This window comes from Seriola lalandi, unplaced genomic scaffold (assembly GCF_002814215.2).
Source record: "Seriola lalandi dorsalis isolate HSWRI2012SDOR001 ecotype SW California unplaced genomic scaffold, Sedor1 jcf7180002054902, whole genome shotgun sequence".
Taxonomy (NCBI): domain Eukaryota; kingdom Metazoa; phylum Chordata; class Actinopteri; order Carangiformes; family Carangidae; genus Seriola; species Seriola lalandi.
In genome coordinates, this window is record NW_019525454.1 from 386,708 (window position 1) to 410,843 (window position 24,136).

Genomic DNA, 24,136 nt, shown 5'->3' on the forward strand with positions numbered 1-24,136 from the left:
GTATCGAAAAGTATCGAAATACATATTGGTATCGGTATCGAAACAGAAATTTGGTATCGTGACAACCCTAACTACGACTTAAGAAAACACAAGCGAATGAGGAAAACATCTTTCCCACGCCAACGCATACAAAAGACTAACAGAGCCGAGCTAGCAGCTCTGTGAGGCACAGCAGTGCTTTGCGCTAAATGCTAACAACATCGTGCTAACATGCTGTGTTTTAGCAGGTATAATGTTTACAATCTTCACAATCTTAGCATGTTAGCATGCTAACACTTTCGAAACCACCACTAAACATAAAGAACAGCCGAGGCTGATGGGAACTGCAAGTGTTCTGCAGGTAGTAACTTACAAACAAGGGTCCCCAGGGACCCAGAGACCCACAGACCTTTGTTGCATGTTGTTCCCAATCTCTCTAACCTAATTTTCTGTTATCTATCCACTGTCACACTCAACCCCCCCCCCAAAAAAAACAATACAAAATACTGAGGCATCGTTTACCAGCCTGTGATGATTTTGATCTTAAAAAAGGTCTGAGGTTTTCTATTAAAAGAACGCTGTCTAAATCAACCTAAATCTAAAGCATCCCATATGCACTGACCCACAATCTAGATTCTGGTGCATTTCTTGTTGTGGATTTTGGCAGTAATTGTCTGTCAGAACCACAAAAGCAAAATACAGATTGTATAATGATATAATAATCTGACTGAACTGCCCCTTCCTCTCACGTCATTCCTTCACACTGACGCTCTGCTCATGTTACCGGTTTCTATTTGGCCGTGAGGGATATTTTGACCTGTTTTCACTAGCGAGTCACATAGTTGGCACGTAAGCTGCAGTTGTGGTTGTTGGCAGTTAACTTTACATTTTTCCTATAAAAAAATATCAAGGAAATATGTCGATTTAAGACTTAAATTCTGTTAGTTGATCTACAGCAACCTATACAGCCGTGTCAATCTCATCCACGCTTGCCATTTCATGAATGTACCTAGCTAGCTATGTAAGGAAGATGATGACACCTCCATTCCTAATGTCAGGTTTATCAAAATGGTCACAACACAAGATCTAGTTTTAAAAAAGCTGAAGGAATCAGAGACGTGGGGTCATTCAGAGGCCCCCAAGCCAAAGAGAGGGGGACTCACAAACATTTGAACTTTCAAAACGTGTTTCGTGGTAGGGTGAACAGGCACTCGCTGACTGCTTCTGCTGCCAAATAAAAACAAAGCTGATTCAGCAGAAATCCTGTTACCAGCAAGGGTCAACTAAAGGCAACGGCGCCGGACAGACTCTAAAAACTACAGCCACAGATGCTCAACGACAGCAGGTAAACGGTGCCGCTTCGCCAGAGCTACGCAGCGGACACTTCCTGTTACATCTCTGTCTGTGAATTAGGCCAACAACTCCTCCAGGAGCACTATGGGTAACGGTGGTACCGCGGCCTGGATTCCTGCCTCATCAGCAGAACTACAGCAGACAGGGCTGCGAGTCCCAGACCACATTCCACATCTGGATGCGATGAGCTGTAACCTCACCAGCAACCTCCCTCTTAATACCTTCACACAAACACTGCACTGTGTCTTAAAACCACACATCGTCGGGCGAACGTCAGGGATCAGTGAAAGGAAGCCAGGGGAGAGTTAAGTTACCAAGTTTTTACGTAGCTTAACACAAAGGGTGAACATCAGGTCTTCAACAGAGGTAATTACAGTTTGCTGAAAGTCAGAAAAACAACAAGGCTCATGGGTGATTTTCCTGTTGTGCTTCATTTAACAGGCCCATTTTCTTGAGAGGGATGATGAGATAAACTTTATGATCTTATAATTATAGGATAATTATTTTGTCACAGAAAAATATTTTGACTCCATGCCGAGATCATAAAGCAAATAAGTTGTGGTCACAAGACAACAACACAAACCCTCCAAAACACCTAAAAAAAAAAAAATGTAATTAATGATATGCTGAAAACCCACTGATGCAGGGCTGAGCATTTCGATGCATTATGTGGGTGTTGTTTACCCAAGTGTTAAGCAACAGTAAAATGAGTCAGTATGCAAAAAGTAGATCACCAAAAACAGAAGCAAGTGCTGCAGCTAACAAAAGCATCTCAAGATAACCGCTGCAACAAATAATCAACTTTGTAAATTTGTTCTATTGGACGTCGCTATTATTGAGCAACTCCAAGGCCAACTTCTGCAGATTCCTGTGAACACCGTGTCCAAGTGTTTCTGTCAGAAAAGCAGCAAAATCAAAAAGACTGCAAACTCACTGTAGGTCGCTCTATCCGTCTCTTAAATAATAACTAACACAGTCGATAAAAGTCAGTTAAAATCAGCCTAAAAAGAGTGAGAAAGAATAGTGTCCTGATGAACAACAGACAGTGACTCAACAGTCTGACAACACTCATATTAAATTAAACTTTGATAGTTGATATGGAGACTGATCAATTCATTGCTAATACATAGCTAGCAACCAAGCTGACAATTTATTATATAACAAAATTATTGAGATAACTGATTCCTGATGTCCTTCGTTTCATAACATGATGATGAATTAGCTTAATCCTGGCTGATATATGGATGCACAGTGACATGATTTACAGGGTTACAAGTGTCTCATTAATGCTATTTTAAAGTAAATTACATTTTGTGGCAACAAGCCCCTTATTTCTCCATTTTCTCAGTTTCACAATCTATCAAACTGAGAAATAAAGGATTTGGGGTTAGTATTATTATTATTATTTCTAATAAAACAATAATAAACAGTAAACATTACAAGATTAAGAGGTTAAAGTGGTCTCTCAAAAAATATACTGCTGCTGTCCTCCATTACATTAGCATGCTGGCTAGTTGGCTAGCTAAAAGAGCTCTGAGTACCCACAGGAGCAAAGACTAAGGCAGTTTAGGCTGCTGTGTCACAGTGACCTAGATTTGGAAATGAGTTTACATCTTCACATTGTTCTGCTAATAAAACCGGTAAAACGCCATCTACCTAAAATCACAGCAACTAAACTGTTTTCATGTGTCTGCTTGTCTTCGTTTCACTGAACCTCCAGATATGTGACCCTAACAACACAACCTCTACATGACTCAGGAATATAATGTTCACTGAAGTTAACCTGATAAAATCCCCACAGATAATGTTTTCAAAATTATTTCATCGAGGGATGACTTGTCAGGTGGTGCCGTTACATAACCTAAAATGTCCATTAGAAGATATTCTCTCTTGGCTGCAGCTACTGAAAGTCTGTTGGCTGGTAGCAGAGGATTTTTCTAGATGTACATCACACACTTCGACAGAAACACACACACACACAGACACACACACACACACACACACACACACACACACACACAGTCCTTCTGCCTCACTCAGCAGATGGAGGTTCAGTTCTCAGGCCTGCCTCAGTATCACTCAGGCCTTACACAACATCAGAGGTTTGCTTTCCATAGACGGACTACATGGCAGAGAATGTGAGACAACAGCAGAATAGAAAAGGACTGGTTGTAATTTAACATCTGAATCATAATGTGAAGAATCCTCTGCAGCAAAAACAAAGAGCAGAATCTTTCATTTATCCTCTTGAGATGAAACTTAATTATGAAGGAAACTGTGTATGACAAGGTCAATATTTAGCAAAAAAGCTTTGCAAAATTAATATTTTGTTCATAACATGAGTTGCTTGCTATGCTTGCCAATCTTGCAGTGTTTTTGTAGCTTCCTCCTGACATACCCTTTAGGGGAATTCACCCAACGCCCACCTTTTCTGCTCAACGCTAGTTTAACATGCAAATTCATCACGGCCAGTGCATCCTCCCATGCCAACCGTTTGAGGGCAGCTGTTCTGACCTCATTTAATGTAGAAATTGCTGATCAAGATCAGACATGTTGGGACACGTTTTAAACCAAGCATTCATGCGCTTATTTTGCTAATCTGATTGCTAGTTTGTGAGGTTAAGGTTGAGGTTGTGAGGTAAATAACATTAGTCATTTATAGTGATTCTCTGATATAATAAAGAGGTACCACAATCCTGATTCGGTGTATGATATTGGGTTTTTTGTCTCATTGTAGGGCTGTAAGTAATGATTATTTTCATTAACTATATATATATATATATATATATATATATATATACACACTACAAAATAGGAAAAATTGCCTTCACAAATTCACAGCCATATGTGCCGCCTTCAAATAGCTTTTGGTTCAACAAATAACCCAAAATCTCAAAATATTACATCTACAAAAATTGTAAATTTACAGCCAGCAACCATCTATTTAACAATTGAAATGTCTGTCGCTAGCATATTAGCTGTAGCGAGCTAGCTACTTAAAAGAACGTTAGCTCCATGACTTGACGGAAAAAAGTGACACCAGCTTACTATTTACTCTTACTAACTGACATGTTTTAAAAGAAGAATTAAGGGTCCTAAATATGCACTTAATAGCTACCTATACATCATATCATGCTAAAAGACTGAGGCTAAAGCTAACATGTTCCAAACAAAACAATATCATCTTCACATGGGTTAGTTAGCGAATAAGCTAATTAACTCGTATGTGTTATTTTATTCTAATGCAACCCTGTTTGACTCTTTTGCTTATATATTTTCAAAATGTATGTTTTCACTTACCAGGGAAAAGACTTTCAGGATGAGGACTAACAACTGTATTTGGCAAAAGTAACGCTAACTGAGGTTATGTTGTGTAAACTTCCCGATATCCAACAAGTAGAGGGCTGCTAACGTTAGCTTAAACACTGGTAGCATCCAGGACTAGCTTCTTGGTGAAATAATACACTATTGTGAACAGGACTTTTTTCACATAACCTGTAACACGACAAAATAATTTAGTGAATTATCTGGTCTTTAGCTCTGAAGTAATGCTTGGTTATATCTGTGGGTAGCAAGCTAGTTAGCCGCCAACACGTTTTCCTCTTGTGTTTTTGGTTTTGGAGAGGCTAATGAAAGTCCTCTCAGTATCATAGTGTTAGAGCTGCAATGAGTAGTTTCTTAATTGATCAGTTAATTGGCAGAATCTTCAACTATTTTGCCAATCATCAGTCATTATCTAACCAAAAATGCAAAATCTCAAGGATTTGATGCTTTTCTATGTCAAACATGACAGTAAATATATCTTAATATCTCAATATAACATCTTTGGGGACTGATGGTCACACAAAACAAGACATCTGAAGACAAAATTAATGATTGAAAAAAAAAAAAAGAATATAATCATTGTTTTCAGCTGTACATCGTATTAAAGTCAAAGTTGAATTGCAAGGTTTTCATTTTCTTATTTTTTCCTCAAGTCTAAAATCATCAGTCCATGACTGTTTTACCCATATTTGGCCGTTAAACTCATCTTCTATCTACAGCATAACCACATCCACATTTAAACCTCATCTTTCATTTCCACTGACTGTGACGGGAACATGCTGATTCAGAAGTACACTGTATGGAAACTGATGAATCCTGGAGAGAATAAAATAAAGTCAGAGGTTCAGAAGAAAAGGGCCATTTCGACCTGCCATGTCTCCATTTGCTGAAATATACGACCCCGAGCACCACATCACTGTGAAGCCTCCACCTCCCCTAAAGGCCTTTAAAAATAAATAAAATATTAGAAAATTGTAAACTGAAAGTCTTGGCAGAACATTGGCCGACACGCACCTCGGTCCTCGACCCCTGCAATAATAAACGTAACGCTACTATCACAGAAAACCCCTGTGACTGCATTTTATTGTGCGTTTTTAAATAAAAGAAGAGCACATGATCATCTGTGTGTAAATGTGTTTGTGTTGTGGTGAGTTGGTTTTATAAACTCCTGATTTTTCTTTCCCTGCATCTCACCTGAGCAGCTTTATTGATTGCACTTATTTTTTCTGTGCACGTTTTTATTATCAGATTTTACTGCCACCATTCATCACTCCTTCTAGGTTTTTATCACCATGCAAAATAAAGCTCACCTTAAACAAAATGACAACCTTGAGGAACCTATTATTACTCAGCCGCAAGATAACACAAATCACACAGCTTTACTTAAAAAAAAAAAAAAAGGGTGTTGCTGTGAACAGCCCAAAACCACAAATCATCCTGAAGTGAAAACACGCCACAACACCGCAAGACTGTGTGGTCATGTGCTGTTGTGTCTCCCTCTGGTTCACAGTCTGTAGAGATGAATGAATAATGATCTGATTGTATTACAAATTTCACATTTTGGTCTAATTCTGATTCTGTGGCATGTTTCGTGTGATCTGTCTCATGTTGTTTTCCTGTAACTTGCTGTTATTTCTGACACTTTATAAAAAGATATTTTTAATTTCAAATCAGGCTTTAGTGCTGAGTCATCACTGTGACTCCACATCGAACCTTATTACTTTACTCTTTATGTAGCTAGGGCTGTCACATGACTAAAATCAATACTATATGTTTTATATTTTCAATATGCATCACTACATGGCGAATTTACATATAAAATAATCAAATTAAGACTTCATCAGCAGATGGTTTAAAGCACATTTATGTCGACTCATCCACGTTGGCTTAAAAGTGTGATACTGTTGAAAGCTCCACAATAAGTGAGTAAGTGGACTTTGAGTGGAGAGTGTTCTGTGAACTGCCTTTCCCAGTGTGTAGGATCAACTCAAATCAAATTAGTGTTCAATTGTGTTTCTACTGTTTCTTACTTCAGACTCTGCACACATGGAAAACCACAACTTTTAATACCTTATTTTCTTACTTTTTAATTCGTCAATCATAATATTAATTTGGACAACAACATTTTGTAAATCAAACAAGACAAATTATGATTCCACCATGACTAAATGTCACATTCGTCTTTACTGAAGGATCAGTGTCCCGTGGAGGTTTAATCATTTCTTTTTTTATTGCCGGGACATGTTTAGCACAGTATTTGTCATATCTTCTTGTGCTCATTTGTGTTCGAATTCCAGGAATAAATGTCTAGGATAGCTCCAAAAAAATAAAGACAAGATGCAGTAGGATTCAATTATTTCCCAGCCCTGTATTGAAGTATCAGGAGTGGTTCAATAACTAAAGATAGGCAATAAATGATTTGCCAGATTCAAAGTTCTCCAGTACATATATAAATCATGGGTTTGTTGACTTAATGCCGTGTTTAATTTGGGTAAAGTTCTTTGTATAGATGTTTGTATTAAGACAACTTTAAAGACTAAAAGCACTCGAGAAGTTTGTCGTTGGTAAGTTCTGTAGAAAACACTTTAAAGTGTCGATATTAACTTTTGACAGAATAGATACCACATCCATTCTCTTACACAATGCCAAGTTACACATAACGCACTGTTACTCAATTCAATACGCTCAAGAGTTTTGTTGCGATAGCCTTACTTGGTCTGGTATGAACAGCAGGTTAGCTTACGATGGCAACTGTGGGGAAGTTTTTAAAATACATCCTCCTGTATGAGAAACACTGAGTCAATTCACAAATAATTCTTCTGCTCTTACACTGTTTTGTCGTTAATCATTATCTTGTTTTTTCCGAACGGTGCAGAAAGTTTCAGAGAACGCCACGAGGAGGCAATGAATGTAACAAGGCACCAAACTGCTGACACATCATCAACACAGGCTGACGCTAACCTTCAGGTGACCAGGGGGCCGACATGAGGAGGAGACTGGTTCCCCTTTCAGCTCATGTTCACGGGGTTATCCGAGTGAAAGCTCGGCCAGTCAGGTCCGGGTGGTAGAACCCGTCTATCAAACTGCCATAAAAGGGCACAGAAACTAAAAAGGAGGGTGAGAGGAACGTTTGTGTTCATAGAGAAGCCAAAATATTCAATCTGTGCTCAGTCGACGGGACATGAGGATGAAGGAGGATGTTTGAGGTCACGTACATACTCTGAATATTACTGTGGTGCTTTTATTTAAAGGATAAATCCAACTGAAAACACTATGATATAGCTGAGTCAAGTTTAACACAAGTATCAGGAGATCAGACGATGATACGACGATGAAGTAATTTAGCTTCTGCCACAAATGTCTGGGAGACTGTAAAAGTGCCATCACATGTCATCGCGGTCTGATGGCAGGAAATGTTTTCGTTATCCAGCACATCAGCAGTAAACAACAAAAACGTCCCTCTAGAGTCTTAATTTTGCACCAAACAGGGAGAAATCAATCAGAGAAGAAGCAGAAAGTCCCTTTTTTTTTCCCCACTGACAGATGCCTCAATTGACCATAATGCACTGCTGCCGCTAAAACTGTTTGAGCAAACAGTGCAAATCTCACTGTTCCTTTAGCTCATGTCACTATCAAACCTACGGATGAATGCAAAAAGTTCCAGGGATGTGTAAACAAAAGCTGTGGTCATTGCTTTGTTCTTTTGTCCTATATGGATCACAAATAAGAGTTATTGAATGGTGGACATTTCCTGCGAAGATTTGAGCTGCGTAATGTCTGCAACAAACTTCATACGGCTTCTTTACGACCATGCCTGTGCTCCAGTCGGTGGGCTTTTGTTTCTGTAAAACAACATGTTATTCTAAAAATACCTCGGAGCTATCGGATCATGAAACTGTTGGATAATCCCTGGAATTGGGACAGGCATTAATCCCCCCCACCTCTTGCTCTACGTCATGCCTCTGCTACTGGGAAATAACATTTTAAGAACCCACAACAAAACAACCAAACCCAAGCACCTAATGTGGGAACCCCCACCCCACACACACACACACACACACACACACACACACACACACACACCCAGGGGAGGGGGACATGGGGTTTCTAGAAGCTCCGGCTCTGGGGAAGCCTCCAGCCTCAGTGGGATGTGTAGTGGTCAGACTTTATGTTGGGAGCCTATGTCTGAGGGAGGAGGGAGGGTGTGTCTGCAGGGCCCTGATGCAGCATCACAGATTTGACAGCTGTGTTTATGTGTGAGAACAAACTGTATGGCAACTATACAGGACAACAACAACAACAACAACAACAAAAAACACACTGGAACAGACAGAAACACCCTGATGAGTTCACTGAACGTGGGAAAACAGACAAAGCTAAAGCAGAAGAAGAATATGCATGCAGCTTTAGGTCACATAGTAGCTTCATTTGCATGTTGTAACCACACACACACACACACACACACTACATGTATACACAGTTGAACTTACTCGTTTTTCACGCATCTACTCTCTCCAAAGAGCTTATCCAGCTGGATCACAGCCTGTCCGAGGAACACGTCCAGCCCGATGACAGCCCGGTGCATCACGGTGAGGATCAGCTCGTTGCTCGCGGCCGGGTAGCCGCACCGCCCGCCGCTCTCCACCCCGCCGGGCTGCAGCTCGAACGAGCACTCCTCCTTCCACTCCGGCTCGGTGGTCTTCTCCACCACGCAGGTCGAGTATTTCTCCTTCCCCAGCTGGATGATGGTGTACACGTCGCTGGTGCCGTGCTTGCCCTTGCCCCGCAAGCCCCTGCCTCTCAGCACCGTCACCTGGACGTGTGTCGGTAACCATTTCTGGTCCTCCTCCACGGTTAGTGAGGACATGTCCCCCTCCAGACAGACAGACAGACAGACAAACAGAGAGACAGACAGACAGACAGACAGACCGACCGTCCGACCTGCCGCTCACGCCGAGACGAGGCGAGGCAAACCGGGGAGAGGTGGTGGTGCTGTCCGCCGCTTCCTCCCTGCTCTCGGTGTGCACAGTCACATCAGCTCCGGGGTCGGCGGGCGGTGCCGCATTATGGCTGTCTGTTGTCTCTGCAAAAAGTTGCCGTGGTTGCCGGTTGTTTCGTGCCCCTCGTTGCTCCTGCGTCCTCGCAGCAGTGTGCTCTGCGGCAGCAGCAGCAGCAGCGTTGGTCCACCGCACGGCGCGTCCCTGCCTGTCTCCTCCCGCCTGTACGGGCCTCTCTGCGGGCAGCGACGTCACGCCTCTATCCTCCTTCTTCTGCAGGACGAGGAAGTTCAACACCGACACAACACATGGCTGCGTGCACGGAGACTACAACACACACGCCCGTGCAGGAATGCGAGGTGTAACATCTGTTACTGGACAGATTCACCTCCGCTCCTCCCTGAGAATGTAAAAAAAATCACATGTGATGATGACTGTCCTCAGTGCAGATTAAGGCCTCTATATCTCAATCTGTGAAAACATGCTTTGGTTAAAACTACATGAAAAACTCCCACATATTCACACAGCACGTGTTATTTAACAGCTGATACAGAGCTGCATTTAACAAAAAAAGAAATCTGAAAAGTACTTAATTAAGCAAGGCTGGAAACCAATCAGTAAAATCAGGCAACTGCCCAGGGCCCCCACTTCCACAGTTTTGCTCTATTTGATCAATTCCTGATCCTTTAATTAATAATCGACTGTTCACTGTATGAAATGTCAGAAAATAGTGAAAATGGCAAATTCAAATCGGCTTTGTGAGTGAAACCTGAGACACAGGAGTCATTTATTCACTTATTCTTGAAAATGAGCAGTATCAAAACAGTGCCAACTCAAGGTCCACTTACTTACTTTTCCCAGGGCTTTCAACCTGGCCACAGAGATGGTGTTTGTTACTGTAGTAGCTGTAGTTATTTCATCCATATAGCATGATTAAAACTTATTTTCCATGCTGACATATAGAGTTATGTATTAATGTTTTACTCTTGGCAAAACTAACACAATTCAAGGTCCTCTTACTATAGCTTTTGACTGTATCACATGGTCTTCATCATGGTCAAAAACAGAATTTGGGCTCTGAAATCTTTCATTTATGATGGATGAGGATGATATTTTCAATCCTAATATTTCCTTAACTACAGTTTTTATGCAGTTACACAGACTATTATGTACAAAACCTAAATGAATAAATAAACTATGATGTTTTGTTTTATCTATTTAATTATAGATCCCCATTAGCCACTGTGCTATAACAATGGCTACTCTTCCTGGTGTCCCCTTAAATTCATAAACATGATCACAATGAGTCTCACAATACAGAACACATCAACCAACACAAACTAACACATACAACAGCTCTATAGAATAATTTCATTTCTTAATAAATGAGAAAAGAAAAACCTTTCCACAATTCAATCCAATAAATCACAAAGAAAAAGATAAATAAATATAAATAAGTGGGATGAAATATCTCCTTTGTATTTGTAGAGGCTGAATATACAGTGACATCCGGTTCCCCCGAGCTCCGTTTAACTTTAAACTTAAACCAACTCAACTAAAAACGAGGAGCAATCGGTTGTGTTGTGTGTGTGTTGTGTGTGTGTGTGTGTGTCGATTGTTTTATTAGTCAGCACTGTGGGCAGGATTTTCCAAACCAAAAGCATCAAAGGTCATGACATTAAGTCAACCACAGAAGTACCAGATTCACCTTGCTAGGTGATATTTTTGGCACATCCTGTCAGTGTTTTCACTCTATTAGCTTTTTTCCATAAGATGACAGCAAATATCATGATTGCAGATTATCTCATATTTCAGTAGTTTTGAAAATAGAAAAATTCCTTCAGGGTGTAGAATAAAGTTTCAACTTTGCCATATTCATGTAAAACAGCTCTAACTTCTCCGTTAGTGCCGCCTTATGTTTGCTGCTTCTTTTAATTGCCTGCATTAGTGTCCCTCTCGTTCTCTGTGTCATTTGTCAAGCTGTTCCCTGTCTTCAACTTCTGATGCCAGCCAAATATTTTTTTTTTCTTCTTCTGGTTTCTTTTATTCCTCTCGTCCTTCCTCCTTGTTTTGTTTTCGTCCTTCCTTCACCATCGAGACCCAGTTTGCCTCTCGCCAGCTGTCATTGTGAGGAGGAATCTGTCCCCAGCTGACTCGCCTCTTTCACTCAGTGTGAACTTGTCTGACCTGGTGCCGTGACGGGCCTCGTACGGCCCGGGGGGCGTGTGCGGTTACATTGGCCGAAGAGTGAGTGATGGGAGGACTGGGCCGGTTAATGTTGCTGCTGGTGTTGGTAATATAATACTGAAGTGTGCACAGCTCATATGTGAGAAAATCAATACATAGTGAAGGATTTGTCCCTGAGGAACGTGGACGGTCTCCGCTGTAAACCTATACATCATATCCCTGTCTGTTTATTGAAACACATTTTAAGGGAATATTTGAGCAGCAAATTTTACACAAAGCACTTTGTCTTTCACGGTGTCTGTGCGTTACCTCACCGCTGGTCATTTCTTCGGTTTTATTCACAACGTCTTGTTTTTCTTTTTACAAATACAAAACTGGTTTGCAGTGTTTTATTGTCTTTGAGGGTAATTTGAAACACAATAAAACAGAACTAGATTGTAAACTAGAGTGAAATCCATCAGCATATTGTGGTTGTTTTTACAGTTGCGCACAGCCCAGTGAGGGATCAAGCTAGCTGCTAATTAATTGAATTATTTCATTAAAAAACTGCAAAATAACAAGTGGGGCGGGCTAGCTATCATTAGCATCTAGCATTAGATAGCAAATGACAAGCGGGGGGGTGCTTGTTAGCATTAGCATTAGCAGCTAGTATTAGCATTAGCAGCTAGCTTATTTGTATTGTTCATTGATGAATTCATTTAACAATATCATTATAAGATTGCAAAATAACAAGTGGGGGGGTGGGCTAGCTAGCATCAGCATTAGCAGCTGGCATTAGATTGCAAATAACAATGGGGGGTCTAGTTAGCATTAGCAGCTAGCCTTAGCATTAGCAGCTAGCTTGCTGACATTGTTCATTGATGAATGAATTTAACAATTTCATTATAAGATTGCAAAATAACAAAATGTAGAAAGAAAAACTTTCTAAATGCACTGTATGTCTAACTGATCGATCTGTCCAACAGCCATCGCTAGTGTTGTTTCCCACCAGGGAGTTTCTCTAGGATGAGGTGTAATTCAGGCAGAGTTTATGTTGTTTCAGCTGCTTTTACACCTCTGTTGTGTGTGTATTAAATTCACACACAAATATTGACAATAACATTTGAAACGTTTCTCTGTGTCTCATCCAGGACATATGGAGTTCACAGAGGCGCCACCTCAGCTGCATTCAGGACCAACCAGGTGTGCAGCTGTACACAGAGACTGGTAGACTGACAAAGGGCGGGGTCAGCCTACTGGTTTCCACCTTAACCAGTTCATCACAGGTACATACGTGTGTCTCATAGCTTGTGATTAAGTATATTGTGTATTATCATTTCATGCAAACATAAAATTGCCAGTGCCAAGTACTTCCAAGCTCCTGGCAACACAGACAGAGCAGGAGGAAGAGCGAGCTGTCTTCCCTCCCAGGTGACAGTTCAAGGCAGCGACGGGGAAGAACGCCTCCTGTCCTGGGAAGGAGAGTCTCCAGAGGTGAGATTCACTTCAGATATCACTGTTTCCTCTAATGAATATCAGATCTACATTAACACACACTGCTCTCTGATTATCTTTCAGCTGTCTTCTTGGACTGAACTCAGGTCCTGCAAACTGGGCCATTGTTAGCCGCCTGGTGGAGGCCAAGTTCAACCAGCTCTACCTTCTTCAGCCAGTGGCCGCGTGGTCCAGAGGAACCATGAGGACTTGGTGTTCCTTCATCCTCAAAGACTACATGGCCATTAGAAGGCAGTGCCGGCCACCAGGAGTTTGTCATAAAGCTGTGTCAACATACATTTGCACTTTGCACAAATAGGACAATGAAATTAGGCAATACTCCTGGTATTTTTCATTATACAGCGTGAACAACTGCAGAAGAATTATACTTCATGCACGGACCGTTGGTGGTTGTGAGCTTGTTCGTCATTAGCTGATGCTGCCTAAACGCTGTTAAGGCTTTGCGTGTGTTATTGTCCCACTGAATGAAGACGTGCAATTTAATTCTGCGCACCAAAGCGTCAGTTTGATGATAATAAGGTAGAATATTTACAACATGAATAAAATATATAGATGAAGCAGCAGAGACTTTTAAGAAATGAAATAAAATAGAAATACAAGATCCCAAAACGTCAATGATTTGAAGGCAAACCAATATATTTACTAGTCTGTTTTTAGTTTCATGACAAGCTTTTTTACCACATTTTATTAGAAACATAAACAAACCAAAGTATTTTGCACAAAGAGACTCTATTGCTTCTTAAAGAAACCAGCATTATATGTGTCCTCAGTTGCATTGAGGTACATCACACACTCTCATATAGTGATGAATCCTCTATGAAAGAAGAATATATGCAGGGATGAGAAGAAAAAGTGAAATATAAAATGTATAAATATATAAATAAAATCAATTTAAAAAAATATCTGCATCCTTCAAAAAAAGAGAACAGGAAAAAGAGCAAAAAGAAATCACTTGAAAAAAATAACCCACAATAAGATGCGATTAAAAAAGTTTAACAAACCTAACTAACTAACTAACTAACTAACTAACTAACTAACTAACTAACTAACTAAGACTAAGTCTGTCTGAAGAAAGTGAAAAGCTTCACTACAGCAACATTACAGACGTTTAAAAGCTTCCTGTAGGACACAGCAGATACTCTAAAGCTGGTGTAGGAGATGTACTACCATCCTCAGGGTCTCATCAGAGGTTATTAGAGGTCGCTTGTTACCAGATTATAAATCAGTCAGTTGCCAAGCTTCACTCTAACCTTTGGTCTACTGCCACCCACATATGAAATTTTACTTTATGGGCCAATTTGCGTTGACAGGAGGAAGCTCTTCTTTCTCCGAGGGGATTTCTTTGTGGGTATTTTGACAGAAGCACTTGAGATTTTCCACTCAGGTAAAGACCGAGTAAACAGACGCGGCTCTGAAGTGCCAACCAAGGAGAGGGAGGCAACGTGGGCCACTTAACAAATCTTCCTATATCCAGGGGTGTAGTGCCGTTTGTTCAAGTACCTGAGCACACCCACATGTACGTTTCTCTATTTTATTTTCTACGGTTGTGTTACCAAGTTTACGTACATGAGTCAACTATAACGGATTTAGTTCAGTATTTCAGTGATTTCTCACTTCAATGGTGTTGAGGCTGTAAATAATAAGAGAAGAGAAGAAGAGAAGATGAGGGGGAATATCAGATAAACAACAAGTAAATACAATTGATAATAAAACAACAATTAATAAAGCGAATATAGCAAATAAAGAAGCGGTAGTGTCGGTATTTCTTGACATTGATAAAGCGTGTGATGAGCTGTTTAACGCTATGTGACGCTGGGATTAGGGGAAGAATGAGACTTAATAATTTAAGAGGCGCTGTGTTGAGGAAGGTGTGATCAACACCTGGATGTAACTGATGAACTTAATCAACCTTGTCAAGCAACTGTTGTTCTTTTGTTTGCCTGATGAAACATAAAGCAAAACACTCTGGAAGTGCTTTCAGAGAACAACCATTTAGCAAGAAGAAGAAGAAGAAGAAGAAGAAGAAGAAGAAGAAGAAGGGGAAGGGGAAGGGGAAGCTCAAGAACCTTATGCTGAAGAAGAAGATAAGCTCAAGAAGAAGAAGCTAAACTTCAAGCAGCTAATGTTAAAGAAGAAGCTCAAGCTCAAGACAAGAACTAGCAGCACATTAAATGTAAGAAGAAGAAGAAGAAGAAGAAGAAGCAGCAGCTCAGCTTCAAGAAGCACAAGAAGAAGAAGGAACTCAAACTGAACCACACGTTCAAGTAGCTCAGGAGGAAACAGAAGAAGCTCAAGCTCAAGAAGAAGAAGCTCAAGAGGCTTTATATATTTACATATGTTCCTGATAAAAGAGGTCAGGTAACACTTTACAGGAAGTGGAAAGGTAATGACAGTAACATTTCATGGTACCTACTTTGTCTTTATTTAGAATCTGGAAAATATTTACATATTTCATCCAAATATTACAGAGCAGGCTCCACTTTACAGGCCATGTGGCAGCAATTACATTATTCTTATTACTGTGCTCTTATTTATGTTGAAACTACCCATATGTTTCAAACAAGCAACACACTGCACTTTTACAGGCAGTGGAAATAATTACGGGTAAACTACGGTGACATTTCCACCACCTCGATCATTTGCTTCTCACTCCTGGTTTCATTATTAGACGGTAAAAACCATGGAAATTACAAATACGTGGTCTTACCTGATAACAGCCTGTCTTTACTACGCAATAAGGAACTAACAAACTAACAAAGTATTATGTTAACCTCTGTGCTAGGTTATACAGAAAACAACCCACCTGTCTCACCCTGTATGTGTGATATACTTCTTATTATAATATATAATAAATTACCAACCCTCTTTATTCTGCTTTTACTTTACTTCACTAATTATACTACAAATTGTCATTGTACTGATTTTTCTCGACTGTTATTTTCTTGACATTTTCCTCACATTACCACATAATTAACCGCCTGTAAATTAAAGGTTTTTTACATCATTAAGTGCTTCCACAAGTAGGGACTTAATCTCTTATTCTGTCCTCACGTTGGTTAATTTCCATTTTTTCCACAACAAGTGTATAATATCTGCTGCACAAACACAGAGAGGCAGCTGAATAAAACCAGACAAAGGTTTTGAGTTTTTCACATTGTAATATTAATATTTTGACCCCCACACAGCCAGGCTATCACTTCCCGTACAAAATCAATTTGTCCACTGTGGTCGAATTATTTCAGATACCAGGAACTGCCCATAATGTTTTATAGGAAGTTAATATTAGTGGAGGAAGTAATGAGGTCGGATAATAAATTAGTTTTGGAGCAGCTGGGATTTTTTTTTAAACTGAATAAAAATGTTTTAGCTTTTTCGCTTCAAAGAAATTATGATAAATGTTCCAATCTGAGTTTCATGGAATTTCTGTGAGTTGGAAGATGCTGCAGAAAGATTTTTTTTTTGAGTTGCCAAGATAAAGTTTTGGCCGTAGAAAGCTGTGATTTTGGCAGAGCGAAGAAGCCAGTTTGGTTGGTGCAAGTCCAGATATCGGAGGGCAGCGGGAAGACGCCGTGGTTGGTCCAGACTCGCATCAAACAGAATTAGCCAATGAATCTTAATCTTGTGTTTTAACCTGTGTAGTAACTTGTAAAAACACTAACTTGTAAAACATTAACATGTAAAAGCATCTGACCTCGATGACACCGGTAAAATCCTTGTGCTGTATCCATGCAAATCAAAACGCAGAGAATGTGCAGGAATGGCTGACACGCTTTGCATGGATTATGAGGGTCCGCCGAGGTTTTACCCTCACAGATGTGACTGTGATCGACATTTGGAAATCAGATAAGACCCGCAAGTATTTCCATATAAACTCAACTTTTATTCTTCTTTCTCTGAAGTTTACATTCACTAACAGTTAATGGAAGAAAGTATGTGCATTTATTGAGCTGCGGTACTTACATTTCATATTACTACAGTGTACATTTTGCTGATATGCAACACTATCACTTTTCATGTACTTTTGAGGATTTCTATATTGCAATATTATAACTTTTACTCAAGTAAAGAATCTGAATATTCACAGTCAGTGGAAGAAACTTAAGTACATTTATTCAAGCACTATACTTGGGAGTTAGGTATTTCTATTTCACATTATTACAGTATATAATTTATATATTGATATACAGTACAATATGATGCACTGTCATAGATTAAACAATCCAACAATATATAAAATAGTTAATGTAAACAGTTAAATAATCCAATAATGATCCAATAAAATAATATATATTAGTAAAACACTCACAGGAGCTTCTTTTCTACATTATGAAAACTTTTATTTTTGTTTTTTAAGTACATTTTGCTGATAAAGCCGACATCCTTTTACCAAAGAGACATTTCATTGCAACACTATCACTTTTCACGTGCTTTTGAGGATTTGTATATTGCAATATTAAAACTTTTACTCAAGTCATTAGAAACAATATTTTCTCCACCACTGAAATGTGGACCTGGGATTTTGCAGATGCAAGCTGAGGCCTGCGGCGCCCTCTGTTGGGCGCAATCAGAGGTTCCACAGCGGGTGAAGAATCTGCATCTACATCCTTCTGCACAGTGAAGCTCAAACATCCAAGTGCAGAAACAATAAGCAAAACACATTTCTGAGTGGAGGGAGTCTCACACCAAACTGTCAAGTCCTTAAATTATCAGGAAAATGAAACCTTGGTGATGTCTGTGTGTGTCCGACCACAACTAATATTTACAATGATGTGAAACCGAAAAAGCAGCAGATACTTGAATTTGTCATTTTTGCTTGATTAAAAAATATATATATTTGTGGAACCGCTGGTTTTAAGTATCGTGGAATGTGTTTTGTTTGATTTGAGTTTATGTTTTTCTTGTTTTGTTTGTTGTCGTCATTGTATTTCTTATGACACTCCCCAGGAGCCGTGTGCTTAATAAAGATTGAATGAATGAATGAATGAAAATATTGATTAACATTTTTCTTTCAACTGAGAGGCACTAAAAACCAGAGTCAAATTCCTAACATGTGTAAACGGATTCTGCCAATAAAGTTGATTCTGATTCTGAAAATGGTTGTTGTTCATGTTGATTGATTCATAATTTAATCTAATTTAATTTTTTATCAACTAACGTTTCAAAGGTAAAGAATGACATGGGCAAGTTGAATATGTGCAATTCCATGCATCCTGATGAAGATCATGTGATACGATCCAAAGCTCCAGAACAGCCACTAATGGACCTTGTGAAGAGATTGTTTTTGTTAAATTCTTTCTTTGTGATTTCCTGATTTAATACGGAACCAAACCGCCTGTTATATCCTGACGCAACACAGGAGAATATGAAGTTTAAGGCTGCTTAATATCACTCGACATCTTCTAATCACACAAGAGACAAAAACCTATTTGAGAGCCATAAAGGCATCTAACAGGCTCTAAACGAGGGGCTGAAATGTTTAGCAATATTTTTCGACAAAGTAATCTGTCTAATTAAGATATTATCCCCGCCAATCAGGAAGACGACAGAGAGATTTGGACAGAAAGCCCCGTGAAGAGATCAACCCGGAGCTTAGGGCCTCATCAAAAAGAGATTCCTCAGATACTCCTCGTCTATTCTGGAAGCCGAGCTGTCAATCATCCCCTCATCAGCCTCACAGATTCATATCGGGATCCTGACACCGACAGCTGTTACATAACCACAGCTAATCCACACACACAAACACACACTCTGAGTAGACAATAAGAGCCAGCAGCTGCCACACACACACACACACACACACACACACACACACACACATACACACACACACACACACACTCACACTCACACTCACTTTCCGTGGAGCCAAGAGAAACAGATAGACGAGGCCCGAGATGGATTCAGTTCAAGCACCAGAGTGCAAATGGCCTACTTAGAGTTTAAACTGGGCAATTAGAAAGCTAATCAGGGCTCACTGTCTCACCCCTGATGAATGTAATGAAATGCTCGTGTCCTCGTAGGTGACTCTCACACCGACACTCGCAGGGTCCAAAACAGCTGTGACCGCCTGTAAATACACCTTACATCGGAAAAACGTGCTGACAGAAAATAATTCAGCCACAACTCATGAATCGTCTAAAATAGAGGAAATCCAGACGAACCGATTCAACTTTTACACTTTAGACCAGATAATCTATTTTCATTGATACTAATTGATTGATATAATAATAATTTATCATTTACAACTTTATTGAGTCTTTGGCTCACCAGGAACAAGTGACTCAAACACTTAAATAACAGTATAAAATACACACAACACCTAAACCAAAGCAACAGAGATGACATCAAATACCTGAATACTCTGATTTATTTATTTATTTGTTCGTTTATTCAACAGAGGAAATCGTAAGGAGAACTAGAACCTGGGTTTGACGCTGATCGCTGGTTAAACTTTTAAATTCAAGTTCAATGCAACAGATTCAGGATTTAAAAAAAAAAAAACAAAACACTTTAAATCCATGTAATTAGCATTTATAAGTAATTATATATAAACTTTTATACATGGTTCATAACACATTAACATATTTGTAGGTAGATGTATTTTAAGTCTTTATTAAAGTATTTGTCAACAGCTATGACTCCACCTATGGACACCAGATGCTGCTGTATAGACAGGTAATGAATAGCAATATAGTAAAACAGTTATAATTAAATAAAATAATTATAATAATTATTTAATTGTATAATAATTATATAAAATATGTCTTCATAGGAGAAGTTGACAAATAAAAAGAGACTTAAAATATCTTTATAGCTCCTTACAATGACATTAAAGTCTGTTATGAACCATTTATTTATTGTTATGTATCTTTATTATTATATTTATTATACAGTAATAAATGTTAAATACAGGGAGTTAAAGTGTTGATTCAACTGTATGGAGGATGCCGTTATAAACTCCTAGAAGCCTGTGTCAGTATGACGCAGTGTGATTGTATATCCTCCTGCTGGTGAGCAGCAGCTGTTACTGGGCAGTGAATACTGGTGATACTGGGATTTATGTAAATCCAAATATTTAGACTGTGCGGAGGAGATCAGGTATCTGCTGGAGATGAGGTTCCATAATGAGTTTTTATCTGGACTGAACGAGCTCCAACGTTTCAGGTCAGAAGCAGATTTCTGATACTAAAGTATATCAGGTTTCTTTTTTATTTTTAAATCGATCAACCAGAGGCTGAGGAGTGAAAAACATTCTACTGCATCTGTGGTAATTACAAATGCACAGTGGCACGTACATTAACACAGGTATATACAGGTGTTCAGATAGCTGTTACGCAAAGCAACGTCTGCACTGAAGCTGCTGGAGTTTGTTTAAATTGTGAAATGCAGATCAGCCCTGTGTTTCATTGTGTGACGGTAGGTGAGTGTTATCCTCACTAAACAGCACGGCGACATTAATTCAGTGCCAAGAGCCATGTAGCCCACACAGCAGCACACTCCCAGCCTGCTGCTCAGTCTGCTGCGTTCAGGTGCAGTCAGTCACTCCGCAATCGCCTCATGACCCTTCAGAATCATCTTGAGTAGCTACAACAGTATAATTCTACTATTATTATCTAATTAATATCATACATATTATTAAATCAGTCACAGGGGAGTATTTTTCTGCTGAACAACTGCTTTTACTGTGGACACTTTAAGTACACTTTGTTGCTTATAAGTCTATACTTTTGAATGCAGGACACAAGTAGTTTTACTTTGCAGTATTCGTATTTTTACTTAAGTAAATAATCTGAATATTTCTTTCACCACTTGTTTGACATATAAACTCAAATGTTTCATTTCTTGTTTATAAATTAGGTTTTTTTTAATGAATTTGGTCAAAATCACAATTACAGCACAACAAAACTGAGCACACTTGGTCAATATCACTAAAATGTTAAGTTCATTAAAAATCCTGCCCATTTACTGCAGTTTATTTGTTTTTAGTCAAAGCTAAGGAAGAATGGAGCCAATTAATTTGAACAATAGAAATTACCAATTCAACTATATTAAAGGACGAGCCACAACAAAAGTCGGTGCAGCTTTCCTTCTATTTAATTTATCAACATTTTGTTTGTCCGCCTTTAGTTTTGATGAAAGATTGAATCGTCCTCTGCACAGATCTGAGGAGAAACCTTTTCTTCAGGTATTCAGGTAGGTTCAGGTATCGCCTCACCGTGTGGAGCCGTGTTACATTAAACACAAAAGGAGAAAAAAAATCTGTGCTGTTTGTTTTATAACCCTTGTTCATGCAATTAGTCTTAATTGGAAACCACAGGTGTAATCAAATTTGTTGCAGTGATCACAGGTGCACTCATTTCTTCGCTGCCTTGCGGTTACACTTTGTTTTTTAACAATCTAACTGAATCATTTCACATTTAAATGATGTCACACTCAGTTTTGTTGAATACTGTGAATCATACTCAGTAAAAACTCTACTCTTGTCTTACATCATTCATGTGTAGGCTAAAAAAAAAAACAAAAAACAAAAAAACTCTCGATTCCCGTGTTTCCGACAGCGCCTGAATGCGGCGCGTCTCCCGCGGCCTGCGGACGTTTCGGCCGCGAACACGGCGCGACACTTGTGGTGAACAGCTGGCGGAGCGCGGCGTGTTTTTCTTTGCGGGCTCAGTAATGCGGTGTTGGTTTACCGGCTCTGGGGATGTGGGCTCGCTCTTTGTAACGCTTAACCACAGACTTAGTTCTCTTTGTCCGATTTATATTTTAATTATCTGCTAAACTGCAGCTGAGGGCCACGTGGGAAAGAGCCGGGCACTGACCCCGGCAGCTGCCAATCACCCAGCAAGGAGGTGGAAATATTACTTTCCATATTTACAATACAATCAATACAATATTAAAGATTTTAAAGGCACAAATAACAATAATTTAAAAGAAATAGGTGATGCGGTTGTCAACAACATCCTCTAAATAAAGTTTTATTTTCTAAAAAAATATTTGAGGTTAAGTGGAGATCTAACATAATGTGTTCAATGTAAATAAGTGTGTGTTTGACGCCATCTGTTGGTGGTGAAATCACTCCTGAAACAGACTTAAAGTGGCAGGGTGCATGTTGTCCAAGTCAAATATCTACATTTTCTTGGCACTTAATTAAATTATATTAAATCATATAAAATAAAATGTTTGTATTGTTACTTTTTTCTTTTGGTTTCTTTTCTAAATGTTTAAAAAAAAGTGAGTAATCCACATTTTTCTCCCATTTAAAAAAAATAAATCTTCCTCATTTCCCTTTTGGTAATCTTACATAACATAGATGATAAAGTGTTTTTGGAATAAAGCAGAATACAATATTAAATAAAAATACATGTACTGGCAGCTAATTAAAAAAAGAAGAAGTGGGTCGTAGTTATGGGTGGATCCTTCTGACTGCTGATTTGATCAATCTCAAATCCAAATATATTAAAAATGTGTCTTTTCTGTTATTATTTTTCATAGAATTACAACCTCTAGAGTTATTTAATAATAATTAAAGCTTAAAGATTAAAAAGTAGAAAAAGAGACCAATCAAAGCTCAGAATCCCACTGTGGCTGTGACATATTTTCTTTTTTAGTAATTGTATTTAGCTTATTTTATTACGTCTTGTACTGTCTGCTCCTGTAACCATCTTGCTGCCACGTACCAACCCTGAAAAACTGAACATAAATTCTACCTACAGTGACACTTAATACGTCTCTGCCCCTGAAGACGACCAACAATCGTCCCAGTGGCAGCAAACAGAGATCAAAATGGGTGAAAACAAAGACGATAATACGTGGAAATCTCAGTCTGCAGCTCACAGAGGAAGCCCTCTCCTGCTGTCTGCTCGTCTGTGGTGAATATTAAGTGACGGCCGGATGATTTGTCCTTGTGTTTGTCCTCCTCTGATACTTCCTCTCTGGGCGTCACATCCCCCATGAAGAGGCTAATCTGCTCCCAGCGGGGCTCCTCCCAATGAAGAGCTGAGAAAAAAACACTCAGACATACGAGTCTATTGTCCCCCAGAGTCAATACAAGCCAGTCGGCAGCGAGAAACCACTTCTCACAATCCGATGTATTCATCACTTCAACATGCACTGAGATTTTTTTTTAGGACTAATATTTAAGATGGCCGAGTTCTTGTGCTGATATTTTGTGCTGTTTTTACAACAATAGTACTGTAACTTCATTTGTGTGTGACAGGGAAAGTGACGGCAAAACTAACCATAAACTAATCTACTAATTAACTGAATAATAATAATACGTTTTTTCACGTTGAATTCGCAGTAATAAGACCGACATTACCGCAGTTATACAAAACACCAGGAGAATATGTTGCTGGATTTGACTTTTTCATGCCAGAAAAAGCCAGAAAATGTTCAATTCTGTGCAGATCAGAGACGTGAAAATGATCTGAAATCTTATTTAAACTATTTAAACTCTTACAGTTGAAACTCACCCTCAAGATTTTCTTAGTTTTAACACTTTTTTTTTTTTTTTTTTTGGTGATAAAAAGTCCAAAAACAATAGTTAGAAAAGGCATCACCTTTACGACCTCACATCACGATCATCATGAGAATATCTGACCAACTTTGACCATTTCATGCCTGAAAAAAATCCTCTCAAAATACACAAAGATTTATATTCTGTGGAGGCCGGAGAAGCAAAACTGTCTGAACGTCGTTAATAATATTGGCAGCTGCAACGACCCCAAAACATTTGTGCACAATAAGAAAAAATGTGAGTTGAAGATGTAATTTCAACCCTTTCTCCCGGTAATTACTTTTAT

At 39.1% G+C, this 24,136-nt stretch overlaps 1 protein-coding gene across 1 annotated transcript in view; it reads right to left on the reverse strand.

Annotated features, from left to right (window-relative positions):
- The window catches only part of rab11fip5a (RAB11 family interacting protein 5a (class I)), a 30,781-nt gene extending 20,823 nt beyond the window's left edge, over positions 1 to 9,958 (reverse strand). The window contains exon 1 of the mRNA XM_023430413.2: positions 9,147 to 9,958. Coding sequence (XP_023286181.1) covers positions 9,147 to 9,523 — 377 coding nt within the window. The 5' untranslated portion in view covers positions 9,524 to 9,958. The remainder of the gene's footprint in view (positions 1 to 9,146) is intronic.
- Between the last annotated feature and the right edge of the window lie 14,178 nt (positions 9,959 to 24,136).